This window comes from Ostrinia furnacalis, unplaced genomic scaffold, assembly GCF_004193835.3.
Source record: "Ostrinia furnacalis isolate ACB-3 unplaced genomic scaffold, ASM419383v2 OfSCF1131, whole genome shotgun sequence".
NCBI lineage: Eukaryota > Metazoa > Arthropoda > Insecta > Lepidoptera > Crambidae > Ostrinia > Ostrinia furnacalis.
Window position 1 is genome coordinate 592,825 of NW_021131370.1, and position 23,818 is coordinate 616,642.

General features: G+C 38.7%; 2 protein-coding genes across 3 annotated transcripts in view; both read right to left on the minus strand.

The window, feature by feature from the left end:
* The window catches only part of for (cGMP-dependent protein kinase for), a 413,902-nt gene that overhangs the window by 360,474 nt on the left and 29,610 nt on the right, over window positions 1–23,818 (minus strand). For both annotated transcript variants that reach the window (XM_028302514.1, XM_028302515.1), the window contains exon 2: window positions 22,055–22,779. In XM_028302514.1, coding sequence (XP_028158315.1) covers window positions 22,055–22,542 — 488 coding nt within the window. In that variant the 5' untranslated portion in view covers window positions 22,543–22,779. The remainder of the gene's footprint in view (window positions 1–22,054; window positions 22,780–23,818) is intronic.
* On the minus strand, window positions 118–3,621 carry LOC114351340 (uncharacterized serine-rich protein C215.13-like). Its single transcript, XM_028302519.1, has 4 exons — window positions 3,425–3,621; window positions 2,885–3,102; window positions 2,143–2,304; window positions 118–614 (listed from the first exon to the last, which is right to left on the minus strand). Exons 1-4 carry the CDS (start codon window positions 3,484–3,486, stop codon window positions 490–492), a joined length of 567 nt encoding a protein of 188 aa, XP_028158320.1. The 5' UTR covers window positions 3,487–3,621; the 3' UTR covers window positions 118–489.

Here is a 23,818-nt window from a genome sequence, read left to right on the forward strand (position 1 = left end):
GGTAAGCTGAACTTTAGTGTGGGTTTATTATTTTATTCATTACATGAAAAACTATGTTACAAAATAAGGGAAAATACATTCCGATTAATCATTAAATAAAATAATAAAAGTCCTTGATACAAAACAGTATTATGTTCCATGATCAATTTAATGTTATTGAAAAGCCTACGTTGACAAAAAACTATTTGAAACATAAATCTCAAGGAAATAAGTCTGTAAGTCTGTACCTAAGCTGTCGAACGAATGTATTCAAAATTGGTGTTTCTGGTTAATAATTTCATAGTAATATAATAGATGACGATGATAGATTAGTCACGTTATACATCAATCATTAATTTAAAAATTCATATTTATATACCATGACGTGTAGTTATTATATTTTTATATTGCTTTAACACTAATGTCTATGACATCCATAAAAAAAATGTACGTACGTTATTCACTTGAGTAATATAAAATAACGTTGTTCAAAAATGGTTACAAACATCACTAGTGAGGTGTAACGGTAACGCTACCGTTATAACGCTTCGCTTTTGCAAGCGAAGCCGTTTCGCTAGACACATGCGACGGAAGTTTGGAATTGGGAGTTTTGCCGTCGCATGGTTTGACGTCACCTGTGAACAAAAAAGTTACAAGAAATTAATTCATGAATCAACGTTATGTACCAAATAACAATTTGAACCAATAACTTTAAATTTATGAAAATTGAGCGGTTATTGGTGACTTATTGGTTCCTGCAGAGTAGACCAGACCACTCACAGTTTTCCCGTGAACATCAGACCTCTCTATATGGAGAGGGCTATGCTTGGTGTTTCTTTGCGAGATCGAATCAGAAATGAGGAGATACGTTACCGAGACCGTAAACGAACTAAAGTCGCTGACATAGCCCGACGGATTAGGAAGCTGAAGTGGCAATGGGCAGGGGACATAGTACGCAGAACTGACGGCCGATGGGGCAGCAAGGTTCTGGAATGGAGGCCCCGTACCGGAAAACGCAGCGTGTGACGTCCACCTACAAGGTGGACCGACGACATCGTCAAGGTAACGGGGAAGCGCTGGACGCATGCCGCTACCAATCGATCAACATGGAAAGCATTGGGGGAGGCCTATGTTCAGCAGTGGATGTCCTATGGCTGAAAAAATGATGATGATGATGATCAGACCTCTCCATTCACTCTGGTCAGCATGGGGAGTGTATGCCAAATTCTCATTTGCCTCTAGTAAATTATAGAGAGTCGTGCTCCTCCCTCCTTCCTACCAAAAGTTTCCACTGCTGGATAAAGGCCTCCCCCAAGAATGTCCACAACGACCGATCCTGTGCTGCCTGCACTGAAGGTCGCATAAACCACCTAGATTGCTTCGTGCGACCTTCACTACTGCAGGCCTGGCTCACTCCGCGCGGTACATCCGATAATTACCTACAGCGAAGCGCCCCGCCGGCGGGTATTATATCAGTCGAGTGTCACGCGCGCGCCCGTCAGGACGCTGGCGTGCGTTGTAGTACGTACCTAATTATATGATCGAAGTATTATTTAAAAATGGACATAAAGAGAAAGAAATATTGTGCGGCGTTCGAGTGTCTAAATTCGAAAAGAAATCTACCGGATTTATCTTTTTTTTCGCTTCCCAGAGATGCTGAAAGGTATATTATCCATGTAGGTAATCAATGATTCTTAGGATAGTATAGGAACCTTAGATTAATAAAGCCAATAATTAATCTAAGATAGGAACCTAACCTACCATGACTACTGCTCAGAATGCGTTCGTTCGTTTCAGCCAAATGACGTCCACTGCTGGACAAAGGCCTCTCCCAAGGTTTTCCATAATGAATGCGTATGAGTCATGAATGCTACATACGTACCTCATTACTTAAAAGAAGATTAATTATTTTTTCACTAGACAGCAACCCTAACAGCGTAAGAAGAGTTCAGAGGCACGCGATAGAAAGAGACAAAACTTGTAGGTGAATAAAATTGTAGGTACGTAGTGCTGTGCGAGCTGAATTCCACTTTATCGCGTCGTAGCAAGACTCGCATTTATTTAAATCGTCTTGCGGAGTAATCCTTCTGTACCTGTACTATTACTTATTCTGTGACTACTGGCAGGACAGTGAAGATTAAAAGATCTGATGATGTGACCCACCTGTCACTAGCACTGGTAGTGTGAGAGTGCGTGGTGTCGTGTTCATCCAGCGAGTGAGAGTGCGTCGGCTTGACGGCCCTCCGCGAGCCCTCGCCGTCACTCTCCCGCCGGCCGCCACCGCCACCGCAGAAGCACTTGCAGATGATGCGCTTGAATGCGAACCTGGAATCAATAGGAATGTTATGTTAGGTATTGCTTTAGTTTTTCGCAACTTTTTATCATACCATCTGCCTTTCATTTAGAAGGTAGCAATAGCTAAAGAGTTTCCCATTGAAAACCAATGTCAGCACACCATATTATGGCGATCTTATTACAAATAAGCTGTCTTGTGTGGTTAGGTACAATATTTGCAACTTTTATTCGTTTCAATCAAAGGACGTTCACCACGCACGATAGCCGAACGGTGAAGGGGTCGGAGTGGCGGACTCGAGATCTGAGGAACGCGGGTTCGAATCCCACCGCCGCTCGACTATTGTGGTGAGCCCACTCGTAACACAAGTTTATTTAGCTTAACACGAGGGGCTAATGGGACTATTAGTAATTTGGGAAATACAAATTGCTAATAATCTTTAAAAAAAACCACTGGACAAAGATCTCCCTCAAGGATTTCCACAACAACTGCTCCTGCATTGCTCACGTTCAGGTGCTTTTGGCAGCCTTGATCAAATTGTCACGCCACCGAATTTCTAGGATTTTCAACGTTTAGTTATAGGAAAAAGCTTCTGAACAGAAGTTTACTCACCTAAAGTCCTTCGAGAACAAAGCGTAGATGAGAGGGTTGATGGCCGAGTTGCAGTAGCCCAACCAGAACAGCACAGAGAACACGATAGGCGTGACGCACTTCTCGCAGAAGGCGCGGACGACGTACACGCTGAAGAACGGCAGCCAGCAGAACACGAAGCCGCCCACGATGATGCCGAGTGTCTTGGCTGCTTTGGTTTCCATACGGAAGCGTTTGACCTGAAAATTGATAAAGAATCGTGAGCTATGGGTCCAGTTATTTATTTGGATAGGTACTTAAGTTAGAAGGATACTTAAATAGGGTGACAATTATAATAGAGCTTCTGACATTCTTTTGTTACATTGTAAGCAAGAGTAGTTAGAATAAATGTAGCTATGATAGCCAAACGGTGAAAGATGTGGGACTGGCCGACTCGAGATCCGAAGAACGCTGGTTCGAACCCCATCACCGCTTGACTATTGTGGTGGTGGACAGTGCCCATAAAAGTATATTTAGCTTAGATCTATTAATATGGCTACGAAATGAAATAGTATTGCCAACCTGAGCTTTGATATTCCTTTTCCCCATCCTTCTCGTAGTCCTAGGCTTATCATCATACTCATCGTACAAAGGCCCTGGAGCCAAATGCTGAGGAGGCGGTCTGACCCTCAGTCTGCTCTCAGTGAGCTCTCGACCGTCCCTCTCGTAGTGAACAGCGTATAAACTCGGGCTCGGAGACCGGCTGGGGGACCGCGAGTTCTCCAATCGGGAGTTCTCTAGAGCTGGACAAATCTGCTCAGATGAGGGGTAGGACACTGATATCTTGACTTTTTCGTGGGCTCGCCTTGCACTGGAATGCCTGGAAATAGAGAAATTGATCGTGTTAATTATTTTGAAGGAAAATAATACGAGAAAATGGTGTTGGATTTTTTAAATTTCTGTAGGGAAGAGAAAACACTTGTGTATTGTATGTTAGGGAACATTGGTATTTCCTATGTTCTGATAGGTTCAGCCACACCCGTGTCTATTTAGAAAAGAAAACCGTTTACTAAATTTATTTAACCCGAAATCCTCTATGACCCATTACGAAAAAAAGATTAAAAGATTTGGCGTTTAGTGAACTGTAATTAGGTATTTAGGTACTACACCAGTCTGCTAACAGGGAGAGATGGCGGGAGATCGTGTGGAAAGTTGTATCCGCCTCTACAATCTATGTCGACGCATTAACGTGACCACAACTGCCCTGCCAAGAGTATAACGCAAGAAGAACTAGGTATTTACCTTCTAAGCCTTTCAGGGGAGGCACTCAGCGAAGTACTTGTAGAGTGATTGGAAGCAGTTGACAGCGGTGAGCCGTGAGGTCGTGCTGATCCTCGGCCCCTGTGTATCCTGAGGGTCAGCCGGTTGTCATCAAAGCGGCTGCCCATGCCTTTACCTGAAATAGTTTGGTTTGATCAGTTACCAAAACCAAAAATAAGAGGTTTTGTTGTATTTGAGTAAGAAGAAGATTTGGCTGACTGAGAGTAAAATAAATGTGCAAAGTTATTTCTTGTTCTGCGGAAAACGGAACGGCGAAGTTTGAAAAAGTTTTAAGAAGTGTTCAATCAGTAGCCTTCGGAGTTGGAAGTAGGTACATAATAAACTATATTGGAGCATTTAGTACCACTTCCTTTAAACGTCTGACAGACTGATGAAAAGTAAGAATTTTCAAGATCTAGCAACTGCATAAGTGTAAGTTAAAGAAGAAAAGAATCACGATACTTACCAATGGACGTACCTTTCGTCGTCCGGAACCCCTGGTTGATGGCCTTGGTGGTCCTCACTGCAGCTTTGTATATCCTCCAGTAGAAGAACAGCATGACGAACATGGGGATGTAGAAGGATCCAAGAGCGGAGTACACCACGTAACCGGCGTCGTTGGTCAGTTCACATGTCCAGGGGCAAGGGGGGTTGGGGGCCCAGCCGTCTTTCTCGGCTTCTTCGGGCTGTGGGTAAAAAATGAATCTTTTGTTTATGACGAGATTCCAAAATTAAGAGAAACTGAGGGCTGATGTTATTACTGTCGTAATAATTTGAATTTCTCATGACGTAAACAAGCGGATCAAAATATTGAAAAGACTAGTCGTCAAAATTGAAAGGATTAAACGTTTCTTACTTCACTATCTTGAAAATTAGAAGAGACTAATCTGCAATTAATTACATTATGATCTTAATATTATTATGTAGCTTTCACAGAGTATTAGATATAGTCTAACTATGATTGATATCTCCAGAGGGAGGTATCTGTTAATGGTTGTGAGGAAATAGTCAAGGATCAGTGGATGTATACGGGGAGTTCTATTTACTGATGTAAATGAGATAGAAAGTATCATATTTTTATGAAGGAATTACCTTTTTATCCTTCCATCCGACCAGCGGAGGGAAACAAATCACAAACGACAGCACCCACAGCCCAGCTATGAGCGCCTTAGCCCGCTTTCTGCTCATGATGCTAGGGTAGCTGACCGGCCTGGTCACGGCCACGTATCGGTCCAAGGATATGGCGCACAGGTTCAGAATAGATGCTGTGCACATCCACACGTCCACCGCTAGCCATACTGAGCACCACACGTCGCCGAATATCCATATCTGGAACAATTTACGGTTGAAGACTTTTCAAATCGAGTGCAAATAAATATTATTCTACTCTAATGCACATGGGGGGGATGCAGTAAGCCTTCCCGTAAGTAGAGCGACTCCTTTGCTCGGGCCCTCCCCGTGAGTAGCGGCAGAAGCCGTGAAACTAATTACTGCACCACGATGACAAACCGAAGTCCAACCAGTCCGCTCACAAAACCGTCTATGTGATTTAGGTTTGTTGTCGACACTATAAGAAGAAGATTCTACTCTAAGAAAGCACCTGGTCCTTTCCTAAAATACTATAGGTGTATTTTACTTACTAGTCCATCAATCCCTAAGCGGTCGCATTGTGACCGCGTAACAATTGATTACGACCACGGGCTGGAAGACGTAGCGTGACCAGGCCTCCTACTAGATGGACCGACGATTTGGTAAAGGTCGCGGGAAGAACCTGGATGCGGGCAGCGCCAGCTTTGTCCAGCATGTAGTCGTCATTTGGCTAAAACGACGAACAATTGATTGAATCTACTGTGTCTCAATTTTCGGGGCTTGAAGTGCTAGTTCTGGCCGCATGAATTTATTCTGGACAAAAACAATAACTATCAAATATACACCCGTGAAACAAAAAACTATAAGTAACTTTCTTTTGTAAATATGCAAGTTTTATAAGCAGCCTCACGCATCTCATTAATAATTTGGTTTTCCACTAGGGAAATCACTGTACAACTTCTGGGTTGGTGTGATTGAAACAAACAAGGAAAGAAATGATTGACAACCAAACATGCATCCTCGACAGCGAATGGCAAATGTGAAATGCTGTCCAGTGTACCTACCATGGGTTTACGTTAGGTATGCTCGCTAGCGAGTACGTCAAAAATCTCTATTAAGATTTTGTTTCTTGAAAGTAGCCGCTAGGGGCGCTGCACAATATGTCATACAATTAATGTCATTTTTTTACGCAGTCGCTAGCGAGCACATCTAACGTAAACTCATGGTAAGCACACTGATTCCCACTCGCGTGTAATGTCTCGTAAGTATACTCGTATGTTATGGACAGTCAATATCGACCGCATGTAAAGGTACAACATTGTCGGGTAATTTTATGTTATTATCCCACATTGAACAGTGGAAATGCGATTGCCTGGAAACACCAGAACGAACAACAAAGTTACAAACGTGTATAACTATCTATCGCCTGTATTAACAAACATTACTATGAGGTCTCACAGTGCGCGTGGAAGCACAGTGTGACATACAAACCAATCACAGAGCTCTATTCAACGCTGTGCGTTCGATTTTCTGCTTCGCTTAAGCAAGCATCGTTTGTGAATACGGGCGGATGTAACTAAGTCTTTATACTTTGCTCCGAAGCGATTTCGAAATTGAAATTGTCAGTGTTACGAATGGTAATTTGAATTTCTGTTCAGCATTAAGAGTCGCATATCAAATTAAAATAAAATAACTTGAAAAAATCGAACTGCCTAAGATGGGAATCGAACTGTCTAAGGTGGGAATCGAACTGCCTAAAGTGGGTATCGAACTACCTAAGGTGGTAATCGAACTGTCTAAGGTGGGAATAGAACCCACGACCTTTCGCATGCCGGGTGACAGCTCTTCTATCTGAACTACTTTGACACTGGATGAGCCCGTCGTCAAGTGTAATACGCTGTTACGGCCAGCGTTTGTTTCATCAAAGTTGGATACTACCCATAACGGTTCGTCCAGTGTCTAAGTAGCTCAGATGGAAGAGCAGTCGCCCGGCAAGCGAAAGGTCATGGGTTCGATTCCCGCCTTTGGCCCTCATTTATTATCACTAGGATTGTTATAACTTCAGGTGTTATTTACTTGACAGAAAGATAGAGCACCTAACCGAAATACCTATTTACACCAAACGTCATTTCCTGTAGCAAACTTAACAATAACTTTCACGTGTTGTCGTTGCCTTCCTTAACTTCGCTTAATGAAACCCGATTAACTCCCTTAATCGACCGTTAACGTCCGAACTTAAATCCGACGTGACAGCGTCGCACGTATTATGATGATTTATCAACTAATTTTAATTGGCTAAAGCGTTAACTTGGAATCGGAGCGTTATTCGGACGATAAGTTAAAATTTATTGCTTCAATTACGATGCGCAGATAACCAAGGAACTAAGGTTGCCGTTCTAGCGGAAATTTTCTCCAGTTTTGTCGGGGTCATCTTCTAAAGATTTTAAACTTTCGCGTTCCATTTCGGCTAAAATAGAATGACACGGGTCTTAACGCGACGTTTATTAATGAGTTACTTTATGTACTCACGGCTTGACGTTTCGGCTGCTATGCCGCAGCCGTGGTCACAAGCAGAACGGTGGCTCGTGGCGTTATTATAAATGACATCTATTTTAATCTTCTAAGGAGTTTGCTGTAACGAATAACAACTAAAACTTGAATGATGATGAGATTTTACAAGCTGCAATAGGCAATAGCTCTATTGGATTGACAGTCTTTCAATTGAATTAATCCGATGTTTGATTTAGCGAGCTTGCCCAAAAGTTGCCTAACTCTTAAGATTTATACTTATCACAAAAGATATTGGTAACTATGTCGAATATGACAATGGTGGTATTGGGAAGTACGTCTTGTGGTTCAATATCCGAGGTACGGAAATTAAACGAAGCTTTTTTAATAAAATACTTGTGTATATTACGGTGACATCCCTAACTTTAACCAATGTACGCTAACCGTTCGATCTGCGTTTATGGTAGGCGCAACAGGACCCTTACCTTTGGTCATGGATTGTTATTAAAATAATAATATTAATTATTTATTTATTAATAAGGTTTTAGGGGAGACCTATGTTCAGCAGTAGACATCCTGTGGCTGAAATGATGATGATGAAGGTTTTTTTAAGATAACCACCTGATAAGAGAAGTTCCTCATCATCATCATTTTAGCCACAGGACGTCCACTGCTGAACATAGGCCTTCACCAATGACTTCCACATAGCAGGGTTGGTAGCGGCCCACATCTAGCGTAAAAGAAGTTACTAAGCATAAAATACTTGTAAGTTACTTGTTGCAAGTGATTTGGGAATACTTACGCCCGTATTCACAACCATTACTATGAAGTCTCACAGTGCGCGTGGACGCACAGGGTGACACACGAACCAATCACAGAGCTCTATTCAACGTTGTGAGTTCGATTTGCTGCTTCACATAAACTAGCATCGTTTGTGAATACGGGCGTCACACATGTACATTACATTTTAAGCTACTGTTTAACATACCTTGTAACTTTTTGTTTGTAGACAGGGTTTGAGTACAAATTAGACTTTCTATAAGATACCTACCAAAATTCACGCGGGCATTTAGCATTTTTATACAGAACAAGGCAGGTATTTGACCGCAATCGCACCTGATTTTAAGTGAGATGCAGTCTAGGATCATACTCGCTCTGGGGTGCGATGTTGAGCGACCTCCTCGTGGTGCACCCTGGGCAACGTCCGCGTGGTCTGTTCACGCGGGCGGCTAACTTCTCACCTGCGCGGCAGGTCTCGTCAACTCGGCGGGTCTGTCGGGCAACCCGTAACCCACAATTGAGTGGGCCGGGGGCCGTCGAGGCATTTGCCCGGGCCACGATGCAGGGGACATCTTTAAAAACCCCCACAGGTGGGGGCTGGCGGGGCGTTTGCCCGGGCCCATTCTTTGGAGGGCCGCTCTCGGTACTTCTCTGATCAGCAGAGCTGACCGAGCAGGGGCATAGAGCAGACCGTAACCCGCTACGGCGGGCCGGGGGTCCTGTTATACCAAAGCCGCGAGGAGAAAACCTCTATAAAAAACAACTGGAGGAGGGGACTGGGGGTTCCCTCGAAGCCAGAGAGGCTTGGTCGTGAGCGAGCCTCTAGCCTGAGGCGGAGTTGCGGACGAATGTCCAACCAGGACAATAACTCGCGGCTCCGTTTCTTTGGGCTCTGGTGGAAACCGTCGGGTTTTAGTGGGTAGGCCCCGCCTTTAGTGGGTAGGTGGGGAGAGTCCCACATAACCCACTGGCCGTCCCCATATACCAGTGGGTATGCGCAAAGCATTTCCCGACGAAAAAAAAAAAAAAAAAAGGATCATACTCGCTCTGCAAGTGCCTATTCACTGTCGGCTTGAAAAGGCCCGGAATTTATGTTTAAACTGAAACTCGAAAGGTTCTCGCTGCAAACATTGTCCTTTACAATAGTAAAACATAATCACGTCGACAGATGCTGCGCAGATTAAATTTAATTAAGTTTAATTAATATCGCCAGACACCTGCCTTGGCTGGTGGTTCCTTGACGGCTGTGGTCGCCTCGTCAAAGAGTTTTAGATATGAGGATTCGTAGAGGTATAGGTATGTTAGTATGTAGATTTATTTAATTACCTATGTTTTTATAATTTCTACGTCAACTACTATGGCAGAATATTATTATGTAGAACTTATTCATTATAAGAACTATTACAGGCCTTAAAAAAGTAAGTATCGTGCCTATAGTCTGTACTATAGTTCTGTCCACAACAAGAGTCATTCCAGTACAGCTTAAAAAATACTCGAGGTTATTTAAGCTCATTGTTTCTCATTTTAATAACAATTTCAAGAATTTGACATAATATTGTGGGTGGTTGTGATGTGAACTTACCAATCACGTTATATTTACAACGCTTATTAATTTGAAATACCAACGAATATTAAGCAGAATACAAATACTTTTGTGTCAAAATATTTAATTTTGTTCTATTGTAAATCCAATTAACGAGCAATTAAATTATTTTGGGATTTATTCAGGGAAAATAATATAATTAATTTTCATTTAAAAGTAAACTATACCGATATTCAATTGTTTTGTGACAATGGTTTGTTCATAGTTATTTATAACCTGTGCATGTGTTTCACTATCATCATCTCAGCCACAGGACGTCCACTGCTGAACATAAGCCTCCCACAATTATTTCCATATCACCCGGTTGGTAGCGGCCTGCATCCAGCGCCTTCCTGCTACCTTTATGGTGTCTTGTTAGTACGAAGTTTTAATTCCCCGATGCAACGATTCACAAAAAAACAATCTTACCGATGCTCAATCACGTAAATCTATAGGGTCCGTGGCCGAGTCCCCCTGTGTTCGACGCACCAGTGGTCGAAACCCCCGATTTAAATAAATTTAATATCATATTTTTTTCGGCTTTTGCGCTAAGTACAGTCAACGAAAACCATGCATGTTTGACGCTATTTAAAATGATGTATTTAATTTTTTGTTAAAAATACTTAAAAATTTTATAATTAAAACTTTTATTTGTAGTTAGTTAAATGTAGAGAGAGTTGAGTTTTATTTTAAAGACTGATTGTTACAATTATTTTGATTAGGTAAAACGATTTACATGTTATTATAGGTAAATAAAACCTATGATAAAATATGATAGGTTAAAATAAAACCTATTATATTTTTAGGTATCACTATGGTAAAATAATATTAAACATTTATTTGTACGATCAGTATAAATATTTATTCGTATATAAACATTTTTGTGACTGACTGTACATTTGATTAAAAATTGCTTCTATCTGACCGGGGGCGTCGACCACGGGTGCGTCGAACACTGGGGGACTCGGCCACGGACCCAATCTATACTTTTAAATTGTATTAACTGGGTGTTTTATCCACAAGGTGGACCGACGACATCATAGGGAAGCAGGGAAGCGCTGGACGCAGGCCGCTACCAATAGATCAACATGGAAAGCATTGGGGAAGGTCTATGTTGTAGTGGATGTCCTATGGCTGAAATGATGATGATGATGGGTGTTCTATCCTCTAAATTTTTAAACTGTAATTGAAAATTTGGATAGTTCCACACAGCGCTGTCTAGCCCCCAAAGTAAACTTATTTTCAAAGTAACTTCATATCATAGTTAGATATCATTTGAAAGGGTCCTCCTACCCATTACAGCGTTACGTATAAGGACCCATCTGAGTTAGGGCCCCGCTATCTGATCCGACGAGGCCGTATAATTACTTTGCTAACTCATGTAGCATTTGCATAAGAAGATTGCCAGGTGTGGGTCTAGTTATCTTTAGTATTTAGTAAGTAAACGAACGGGGAAACTAATATTTTACTCAAAATTTAAGTAAGGGAGAGTCCGCTAATTTGGACCAGTTTTTTTCAATCCCATTTTACACATAGTTNTTTGTGGCAACACGAGTAAAAAGACCGTCACCTGGAGTAGAAATTTTTGATTTTTTTTAAATGCCCATTATTTTGAAAATATGCCACATAGATTTTTTTTTATATTTTTCTGATAACCAGCATAACTTGCCTCAACACCCAGTTCCGGCTTGACGTTACATTACGGGACACCCTGTATAAATTACACCAAAATTGTTAGATTTTTTTTAAAACTTTTTAACAACGTCCCGTACCAGGTGGGGTGTGTGACACCCACACGCACTTTAAAGGCATGTAACTCAGTTCGTAGTCACCGCTGGACCGATTTTGCAACGCTGATCGAAGCAGCAGTGTCATAATTCCAGCTACTGAGAATTTCAAATTCAACACTTGCAAATTTTTAAAATTGTGGCTATTTTTAAAGGACTGGGGTGTGTCACGCCCCACCTCGTACAGCGAGGGTTAATTGATTTTAGTTGTGTATCGCTTAGTGTTGCAATTACAGACATTCAATAAATACTTTACGAAATATGAGGGTGGTACAATTTACCCGGCGGTACAATATACCGAACTCTCCCCTAATTATTATGAGATCACAATATGGCAGTGGGCAGCTTCGTTGTAGAAATCCTTGGGGGAGACTTTTGTCCAGCAGTTGATGTCATTTGGCTGAAACGAATAAAATGATGCGATAACATAAACAGAGTATTTTATTTTTACAATTGACAGTTTTTGTGCGGTGTGCATTAAAAAGTCTTTTTTTTGCTTTGTATGGACATTTTAGGGTGTTCTGTTATGATTCTGGGTGGATTGTTAAACTATGTCGGTCTATTTGGGCCATTTCAGACGTCTAAGGCCAAAAACGTCTAATACCAGGTTAGTGGCCTACACGATAGATAAAGAGATATAGTACGAGTATGTCTATGGATAGTGCACTGTTGGAAGAAAGCCTTTCCTACGGAGTGCTAGCAATGCACAAGTGTCTTCTTATAGTTGTTGATGATCCATAGACCCTGCAAGCATCCTTACTCCACGTTTTCCTAGGTATGTTCTCAATTCCAAACAACCCGTATTACTGCACTTTTCATCCGATCTGCAACTCATATTGTCGGCTCTGTTACAAAATTTATGGAATAAGTATGTACTTTAATAAGCAAAGTAAAGACAAAACACGAATAGGGACAAATTGGACATAAATTAATATAATTATTTCCTGGAAATAAGATTTTCCATCAGTATTCCTCTGTATGCCCAAAATAGACGACTAGAGCTAAATATCGCGAACATCAGACCTTCCCAACCCGTCTGGCCAGCGTGGAAAATGCGAGCCAAATCCTCCATTGGCCTCTGGTAAATTGGAGAGGGTTAATATTATTCCTAAATCCTCCATTGGCCTCTGGTAAATTGGAGAGGGTTAATATTATTCCTGCAATGGAGACTAGGTACGACCACAGATAATATAATACTAGTACTTTACAGATGCATCATCCCATACTCGAAATGTGCCCGACCTAAGTCTTGAAACTGCTCCGGCCCGTTTGGTTTCCTAGTGGTGATAACAGATCGCGCTAGTGTGCCGCAGCGGACTTGACCGTCCCGCGGTTTGCGACCCGCTAATGCTTTCTATTCTAGCAACTTGAGCGGAGTATTTATTTGGCGTGCTATGTCAAAAGATGGCGCTAAAGCCAATAAGTTTACTGCTTTGTTTATGAAGGAATGTAACTAAGCAAAAAACAGATTAGAGACGCTATTGAAAATTTCGACACGATACAATAATGTCCATGTAGCACAATGATCACAGCCGACGCTCAATATCCAGCAACTGTGGGTTCGTATCCCGCTACAAATTATCATCATAAAACTCCAAGTTGTTTTATTTTGTTNTAGACTACTGCAAAAAGACGCTGCGATGAGTTGCATCTGAAAATAAAAAAGAAGAAGAAGAACATTTGTTACAATCACTCTACCTTTTTCCTGTGGCTTTACTCGTGTGTTGTTAGATCCTATCTATAAATACATTTTAACACATGTCACACGATTATTTTGTATAATATGTATTTCACAATATTGTGAATCAAAAACATAAATAAATATGCCTTTTCTTAACCCTGAGAATAATGGCATTGCCATACAAACTTTTCCTCAACAGTTTTTTTGCGAAAAAAACAACCTGCATCTTTCCTTAAAGTTTTGTTTATTATGTATACCACCTACCATAATGTATAAATCATTAAAAATAGGTTTTGTTCTTGATTGATATATTACTGGAGCATAATAATTATAATACATACTAGCGGCCGCCCGCGACTTCGTACGCGTTGATCCCGTTTTACCCCCTTCATCTATCTTACGCGGCTTAGAATTTTTTATACAAATGTAGGGAAAAGTATACTATAACCTGCTCAGGAGTATGAAGAATAATTGTACCAAGTTTCGTTAAAATCCGTCGAGTAGTTTTTGTTTCTATAAGGAACATACAGACAGACAGACAAAAATTTTACTGATTGCATTTTTGGCATCAGTATCGATCACTAATTACCCCTGATAGTTATTTTGAAAATATATTTCATGTACAGAATTGACCTCTCTACAGATTTATTATAAGTATAGATTATGATTAACACCGATATTTTCCTTATTTACATGAAAATGAAAGCCATGTAAATAGACAAGTAGTTTCATGACTACTCAACTGTAATATTATTGATGACAGTTTAGTATTTCCAGGAATTAAACTCTGGGCAACGATATGTTACTAATGATCATTGATTGAATCGAAACCGACAAACACAGCGTAGAGCATTTGTTTAAGTTAATTACCTAATTCAATTTCGAATAATTTAGACACGAGTACATCGTATGCAATGAATATCGTATATGCATATCGTAGTGAAATGCAATAAAGAATTGAGTATTGAGTATATTATGGACTTGTTAAAAAATTTCGACATCATGACAACACATTAATAAAACGTTAGTTCATTTTAGGATACTTATAAACATGGCTCATAAAACGTTCAGAAATAATTAGCCTATGGCAGCCACAAATTACGAGTATTAATAAGGAATTTTCAAAATCGGTTCAGTAGATCTAGAGATTACCCCCTACAACCTTACAAACTTTACCTCTTTATGATGTTACTATTAGTATCTACACTAATATTATAAAGAGGAAAACTTTGTTTGTTTGTTTAGTTGTAATGGATAGGCTCAAAAACTACTGGACCGATTTTAAAAATTCTTTCACCATTCGAAAGCTACATAACTCACGAGTAACATAGGCTAAATTTTATTTTGGAAAAAAATAGGGTCCCGTAAAATATTAAGGATTTTCATAAGACGTGGAAAAGCGCCATCTATCGTCATTGGTTAAAATCTTCTTACGCCTGACAAACATTTTTGAGGTACGTAAATATTCATGAAGGCAAAGCTGTCAAACGCCATCTATCGACATCATTAGTAAATTAGTAACTAAATGTTACATGTACTATGAATAGCGCTGTTCGTAAATAATATTGAAAATTTAATAAATAAAGATATTTTATGTAATTGAACCATTTACTGTATGTACCTATTTGAATCATTCACTGTGTTTAAACGAGCAAATCAAAGTGTTAATTAGTGACTTTTTACAAACTTCCTTGCAAATTCTTACTATGTATACGATGGAGTATTGAGATATTGTAGAAGCACCGTGGTACGTCACGAGAGACTTTACCGAAAATTCGGTATCAAAACAGTGAAAGAAGAAATAAATAATAAAACTAAACATATCATAATGAAAACTGGAGCTACATAACAGTTTATTTGTGGACGATATATTTTCAAGTATTCGTTCGTAGACTAAAGAAGAAAGTACCTCAGGACTTACTGAAAGAAGATTGATTTATGACACTGGCCTCGAAGACCGCCAGAATTATTATTATGAAAATGGTACTGAATATCGCTCAGACAGAATGATTGCAATAACAGAGAAAAAGAAAATGTAACGAAGACGGAAGATGTAAAATAGAATGTTTAATTTAAGGTCCTCGGGTGAAACTATTCACAAGGAAGGTGTTGACACTACACTGATGTTGTCAAATGCGAATCGAATTTCAGCTGGATGATTGATTCAACTGTTGATTAAGGTGTTGCAGATGATAATTGATTGTCAAGTAATTAAACGATATAGATAGCATACATGTATGGGGACATACATCATAACGTTCGAATGGCCGAAGCGGAATGGGGACATTCCGGCATCAGGACGGCCGTCTGTTAGCAACGAAAGGATTAACGCTGATTTGGCTATCAAATTACACCTGAGGAACGCGGGGAGTCGTACGGGATAACAAAAAGATATTCCTTGTGGCATTCGAACGTTGACCGCGGGCTAGAACGCCATGACCCGAGAGCCTTCTAAAATATGAGTGTGTTGTGTACCTATGATTGATGGCTTGAATTGGCAAATTATGGTATTGGTGAATAAGTTGGTTTCAGACTATTTGTATTTAATATCCAATTTGTGAGTGAGTATGTGTACGAATCTAACAAAATAGACTTACGTCCTGAGTAACTTGCCTAGGACGAATATTTGAGGGGTGTAAAGGTCTTTTTATTGTAATTTTGAGGGCGTAAAGGAAATCTATCTCAGTAAATACAGCTCTAGTCCAGTTTTTCAATACCTCTTCGGAAAATGCTGTGAATTCTAAGCACTTTCTTCATAAGTCATAATTTAATAGCTCAAAAAACAAAAAAGTTATCGTCGAATAAAAAAATAAAAAAACGTTTTTTGCTTCTCCTGAAAAGTCGTACTTTGTCCTTTACGACCTTTGAGCCCAGAGGTATCGATATGATCGTTTATGGTGAGTTTCAAAACATAGTAAATGAAATACAATCTGCATTGTAAAGTGTTGTTGCACTTGATGACGATACTGATAAGATAGTTTTACGGTACATGAGTTGGGTAACTCGCAGATATAAATATTCAAGCATAATACAAGCCAGTGGCCTGACTTTTCCTAAACTCTATCGAGTGTAGGTTGAGTAAGACGTTAATTATTAGATCCGAATTTATGAGAAGAATATCCTTACAAGCTAGTTCTAAATATTTTGAAGTCTAGTTTCCATACATTGGTGAATTTGGAGATGATGAGCTATATTTTTATAAAACCGTTACCGGAAATATTTGGGACAAACTTCAAAAGTAATATTTAAAACAAATACGTAGTTCATAAAATTAAAAATAAATTAATTAGCATCAAATATTTCAAACAAAAGCCGTCGATCATCTGGATCAAAAGCCTCATTTATAATTATACTAAAATTACAAATAAACAAGTTTGTAAACTTTTGTTAAAGATAGCTATCGCAAATTGCATAACACGTGATGTTTTACAAGAGATTATACGAAGCGAGATTAAAATTCCGTCATTATCATCACCTTTGAAGTAAGTCGATGTAATTTTAGTTATTTTGGTGACGGTAATGACTTGTAACTTGAGGAAAGTAGGAAATAAAGTAAGCGATTGGGTAAAACTTCAAAATGGAAACGAATTTCAAAGTAATGCAAAGTTAAAGAAAGTCTCAATTCCGGACATAATTCAAATGTTGATTTGTTTAATCACGCACGAGTACCTACTTCACACATTGTGTTACATTTGGAAAAGCAAAATGCATACACATTATGAAATAAACGTCTATCCAATACGTAAAAACTTATTTATAGATGATTATCGTGATAATAGTAGTAGATAAGACAATCACACAATGATAATTAAAGCATAAATCAATGAGTTTATTACTTTTTAATCGAGAAATTCTCTGTGATTAACTTCAATAACATTTTACAAACAGTAGTATGAGAAATACTTGTGAAGCTAGTACGCAAAGTAATTCCATTTATATTCATTTTAAAATAAGTAGCTTTTGCGAAGCCATCTTACTAAGCATGCATGATGACTATAAATAATTATTTTTACGAGGAAATGCGGGCGATGCTTAGTTCATAGGCACGAGCTTATTTATGCGTTAGTTTACTACAATTACGTAACTATTGGCGAAAAATAGAAACATGTAGCAAAAAATGCTCAGTTTTCAGCCCAACGCACTACCCGCATTGCTTCTAATCAAAACCCATAAAAGTGATTCTAGAAGCAACGAATTCGATAAAGCTGTCACTTCAAACAATTTATATCACGTGATGCAGAGATGATCCTTGGAAAACCGACGTTTTCACTGCCCGAGTTTGCCCAAAAAGGGCAATGGAAAACGAGGGTAAACAGACAAAAACCGTAATTACATTGATGACATTGTTTGAACGCGTTTTAGTGCGGAATAGCTCGTACGTGCGATGGCGGGCGATAGGGACAATCAGAAAGGTTATCTAATCACCTTGAACCGCCACTTTTGGATGTTTCGGACTGATACTATGTGTACCGTCATATCAAGCTAAACACTATGGTATCTTATGCAGTGTTGATAGATGCGATTTTGCAATGAAAATGTGTAATGTAATGCTATCGTCTGTCTGCACCTTTTTACATAGGAGCAAAATAATTGTCAATACAGGGCAGTAAGATAGCTATTGTAGAAACATGGTTATATGTTGAAAACAAATATCAATAAGAAATAAAACCATAAGAAGGAAAGGAATCTACTTCTTCGGCGTCTAGAGGGTTGCACGTTTTGACTCGATAACAAAATAATAACAAACTTGGGAAGAAAACATAATAATTCTATCATAATAATATTATTGTTCTACGAGTTAGAAAGAAGTGTGGTCTTATTTTTGAATTTAAAATAAACATACATTTTCAAAGGGCCTATGTACTGAATAAACTATTTGAATTTGAAAGTATGATATTTTATTTCCCGTTATTTAGAGAACTCTAAATTTCCTGCATTAGTAACCTACTATTAGTTATTTACGTAGGTATAATGTAACTATACTCAAAATAGTCACGTTTTGATAGCTTGTTTACGAAAATAGCAACAATAAAGCATTGTTCGAAGGGCAGAGATAATGTCCTTCCCGCATGCCGTCGCCTCGAATACTAATGTGGGAGTTGGGATTCCGTCCGTCATCCACACTATTACGGCTCGTTTTAAGGTAATCACAGTAAATAACGGCAATGGATGGAATACTGATGTTGCACGAAATGTGCAGTTTTGTAAAGGAACTAATTTAGCTTTAAGTGATATTTTATGAGAAAAATGGATGTTACTGACCGGAGATGCCATAGCTGACTATTTTTCCAAAATGTATATAAGCTCTTAATCGTATAAATATCAATATACTATCTCCCTTAGGAATGTATTCCTTAACGAATCAACCAACCTCTATTGGAATTTTTGGATTTGGATGGATAATTTCAGCATTGGAGAAAGAAGTAACTGATAATGCTGTATTTTGTTTGAATATAAAAAGTAATATACCGCATGCTAAATAATGGGTCAATCAATTCCGAGAGGTCATCAACATAACGAGAAAAATAACAACGTTGGAATTACAGGTGCAAGTATCAAATGGAAATGCTCAGTACTTACTGGAGGTAACTAGCTGAATATAAAGCAGCTAAAAAAAATTATTCTTAATGCATATTCAGTATTTCCAGCAGTCCTGCCCCATTGCCTTCGGAAGGTGTGGCGAATGGGAGGTCTGATTTCAACCAGCCATTCACGCCTATTACAATCATTTTTTAAGGTAATAACCGTACAGTGTAAGCAGTGGTGGGCATTCGTTTCAATTTGCGAAAGGATAAATAATAATATACAAAGTTCAAACCGCAGATTTTCTTTTACAAATACCTTTTGCGTTTGCTTTGAATTTTGTTGTGATCTTGATAGAAATACAAACGATACTAAATTCGGACAGTAGTCTCCTAGTCCCCTTTTTTCGTCAGGAAATGCATTAACTTGCATATTCACAAGTTCGGGAAATTCGTCAGTAAAATTGTTAATTGTTTACCTTGATAGGTGTAGGATAGTTTTGAAAACCCTCACTCATCTAGGGAATCAGTATCGTTAAACTCCATTGTTATACCTACTAATACTGTAGCCATTGCGGCGATAGCAATGACTTCAAAGTTTTCAAACAGGAAAGCTTCAACTGTTGGTAGAAAATTTTCTAAATCGATGTCATATTCTAAACCATGGAACAAATAAGTCGAGGATAATATAAAGGATAAATAAATTAGTTCATTATTATTATTGGCAAGAATACTAAAATAGTAGTTAGATGCACGATAAGGGCAAACCATCGACATAATAACGCGTCTACTAGTATTATTCAGACTGCCAAGATTGCGTACTTATAGTGTGAACGCACAGTCATGTCATTAACCGGAGTTTGCTAGAAGCTCCTGGCTAGAAACTGATAATAAATAAGACAGATCGGAAGCAATATCTAGATTCTAGATTACAGAAAGCAGTTAGGGAGAGTGCTACTGTAATAAGAACTGTCAAACCTAACATAGTAAATGAAATACTGTATAATAACGTTACAGACAAGCCGGCTACACAAAACAACAATTTAATAACCGACCAGTCTCTACACTTTGATGTAATCAGAACTTTAACGTAAACTTTTATTGCTTGATCATAAAGTACAGTTTAATTAAACTATAATACCGCAAAGGTGGCAAAAACACGCCCATTGGTGATAGTAAACAAGATACATAATTCATGTTTTAATTCTTACCAAAACGCGTTCTTGAATAACTGAAATTAATATTTTAACTTCAATGTAGAAGAAATTATCGTTGAAATGGTCATTAACGATATGTTAATGTAAAATTTTTGTATCCATGGAATGTACGGACGATAGCACATCAACCTAAACACAGCGGCGTGTTATCTCGTTGTAATACAGGCTATTTTGCAACAAAAATGTTTAGGTTGATGTGCTGTCGACTGTACAAACAAAGTAACTAAATAATTAATTTGATCCATTTTTGGTATTACGAAATTAATATGTACCTAGTTAGGAAAAAAAAAAATTGATGAAAGCGGGAACGATATTATTTATTTTTAATAATGGGCTAGTGATTATTAAAGTTTGACTCTCATTTTTGAATACTTTTAAAGTTAAAGGTAACTTATTAGGTGCGGTTTGATTAGTAAGGATAGTGATATTTATGTCAGATTAAACTACGTCATACTCTACTGATGGGTCATAAAATGACACCAAAATTGACTGAGACCTGGTTTTCATACAATAGAAGAAGAATTAAATGTTTATGTAAGCATGTAAAAATGTCGCTGTTGGTTGACATAAAAATTCAACACTGCAACATTCGCTGCAATTGATGGTAGAGCCTTGATACACGTTATGATTACTGTATCATTTATTATATTCATCCACATACTAATATTCTCCAATTTTAGACACAAAATAGAAAATACTTTAATATTCTGTTAAAAATGTTAAATACAGTTTGTTTGCACAGACGTCGAAACATATAAACTGTAAACTCAATATTGCTTATAATTTATTTGGCAGTCACGAAATTTTTGTTAGTGGTCTGCTACACGGGTTGTAGGATTTTCCGGCATGTCCATTATTATAATAATGCTTCAATTTAATGTACAAGTACTTTTCGTTTGAATGGTGTGATATTTAGTCAAATAATCTATGTTGATTTTGTGACTAGACGTTCATTAGTGAATTCTGTAATTCTTCAAAATTGTAGAATCTAAGACTCGTACAAAATTTAATGGATCTATAAAAGTTATCTAGAAAATCGTGACTAAAGTAAAATAACACTACAATCTCTGTATGGTTTATGCATTCAGGACAATGTAAACACGTCTATAAAATTGAGGAAGATCTCACTCATCGTACAATGATACATTTATAATTATGTCAAATGGTGTAATAAGTCATGTAATGCATGATGTCGTCCGAGTCCGAGATATTAATGACACCTGGCATTTAACAGGTGTGAGTTAATTCTAGCTATCACAGACGATTGTCACACACTTTCCGCTCGGCAACAAATGCAACGAAGAGTTCACTGTATCAATTTTATAAAATTTTGAATTTGAACGAAAGATAACACAAAAGTTGGGTCAAACAAATAAGACTCTGACGCATAAATCACAGTGAAAGTCCAAGATAAACAAACCAGATATGGGAGGCTGATGGATAATATCCTCTATATTAAGGATCCGTTGATGAGTTTAAATCAATATGTCGGTTTTAATGACGTCATTAAACTTTTTTCTGCAGTCATTCCGCTTGCATGTCTTTTACGTATATGGAAAGGCAGACAACATCTTATTCTGCTTGGTAGCCTACGGGATTTATTCCAATATTTGCACAAATGTGGAATAAAAATATGTGATCGGCAAATGTTATGTTAGGCGACTCATTAATCGTTATCAATATCTTTATCGGTTAACTTAACAATAACAATAGAAAGGGTACTTACGTTTCACTCTTGTCGTATGTCGGGAATGTCTGGTGAGCCAAATCCTGCAGGGACGAGCTCGTTTGTGGCTCAGCAGAGATACCCTGAGCTCGCTGCTTCCTTGGAGCTCTGGACGCTCGGGCATACTGCTGGTAGGGGAACACGCTCTGCAACTTGTCCAGTTGCGAGCGCAGTTCCAACATCTCCTGGTCGCGCTGCTTCAGCAGCGTTTCCAGCTCCCTAATCCTCTCGATTAGCGGTTGCATATCGTTTGTTATCGTTGCGTTAGCAACACAATTCTCCGAATCGGTATTCATTGCGCTCGGAGTCCCCATTATACCATTGAGTTCTGCTTCTCTATACGTTTCGTCTAACGCGCGTCTATCGCCGTTGACTGTGGGCGCCACGGTTAGCGCTCCTCCACCTGAATTCACTACGGCCCTCGGCTCATCGTCACCAGCTACGCGCTGTGACGATCCAAAGCAGAGGGTGTCGAAGCACACGCGCATTCACTCGGCTACCGAGCACTGCACAGAACCACTAGGGATCCGGGTTTCACTTGGGGTAAAGTTAACGTTTAGAGTCCACTTGCACAGTTCGTAACGGTCCGTGGGTACAGTTTAGTGGGGAAACGCAGGATGTGTGTGGGTCGTTGCGTGCGAGTCGTGCGGCGCGGTCGCGGACGGGCGATACAGTGCGCGTGCGCCGGTCGCTGTGCCGTCAGCCCCGCGTGCCTCGGCGACACCCTGCAAATTATGATCTGTTAGAAACTCATTCCAAAATAGGAAAATACACTATAAAATACATTTATCTATATTCAATCAGTAATTTACATTGTATTATTCTCCGAATAAAACAGTCTATTTATCAGATATTAAAACGAATGTAGAGCAGCGCTGATAACTTACAAAAGAATCAGTGTACTGTATACTGTATGTGCTATAATATTCCTTAATCATTGACATTGTTTTTTAAGATATACCTACTCTATTTATCGTTGATTTGACGCAATACTTTTGAAGTGATTTTAAAATTACTTGGCTTATCTAATACAGCTTTGATTCAATCAATATTATATTAATCTCGTCATAAATTATTGCATTTTTAAACCAACTGATGCGTTTTAATAAGCTTTATTTATTTTATTTACACGAGCTGTTGATAATCCCAATTAATTAATTGCTTTATATCATTTCCAAGATTTTAAAACGATTTAATATCTGTCCATCAAATATTTCGATTTCGATAAAGCAATATTTTTATTTCTTCGCAATTTCGATGAAGCAATTATTTTTATTTCTTCACTGATTATTGAGCAAGTGATAATAATATACAATACCAAAAAAATTCAAGAATCGGATATCTAAATTGTGCAGGGTAAACAAACATCCCACCAAAAACATTCTGTAAAAAACTAGCCAAGTCTCGATGGAGCTGCTTGTTTATCTCTAAAAAGTAATGAAATCTAGACAAAGTCGTGCCAAGTCTATGGTTCCTTACTGCGATTTCTTTATTATTATAGTTAGTTAATGTTGTGTGACTTGGCCGTTGAAGGGTACAAAACCAGGTGCTCCATGACACCTTTGCACCAATCTGTCACCAGAACCGCTACCCATTGACGATGGAAAATAAATTGCCACTTGGAAAACGTTGAGCGTATTTCAATAATACTTAACCTATGATTATCTTAATAAAGATTGTTCAACGGCCAAGTCACACAAAATTAACTATAATAATAAAGAAATCGCAGTAAGGAACCATAGACTTGGCACGACTTTGTCTAGA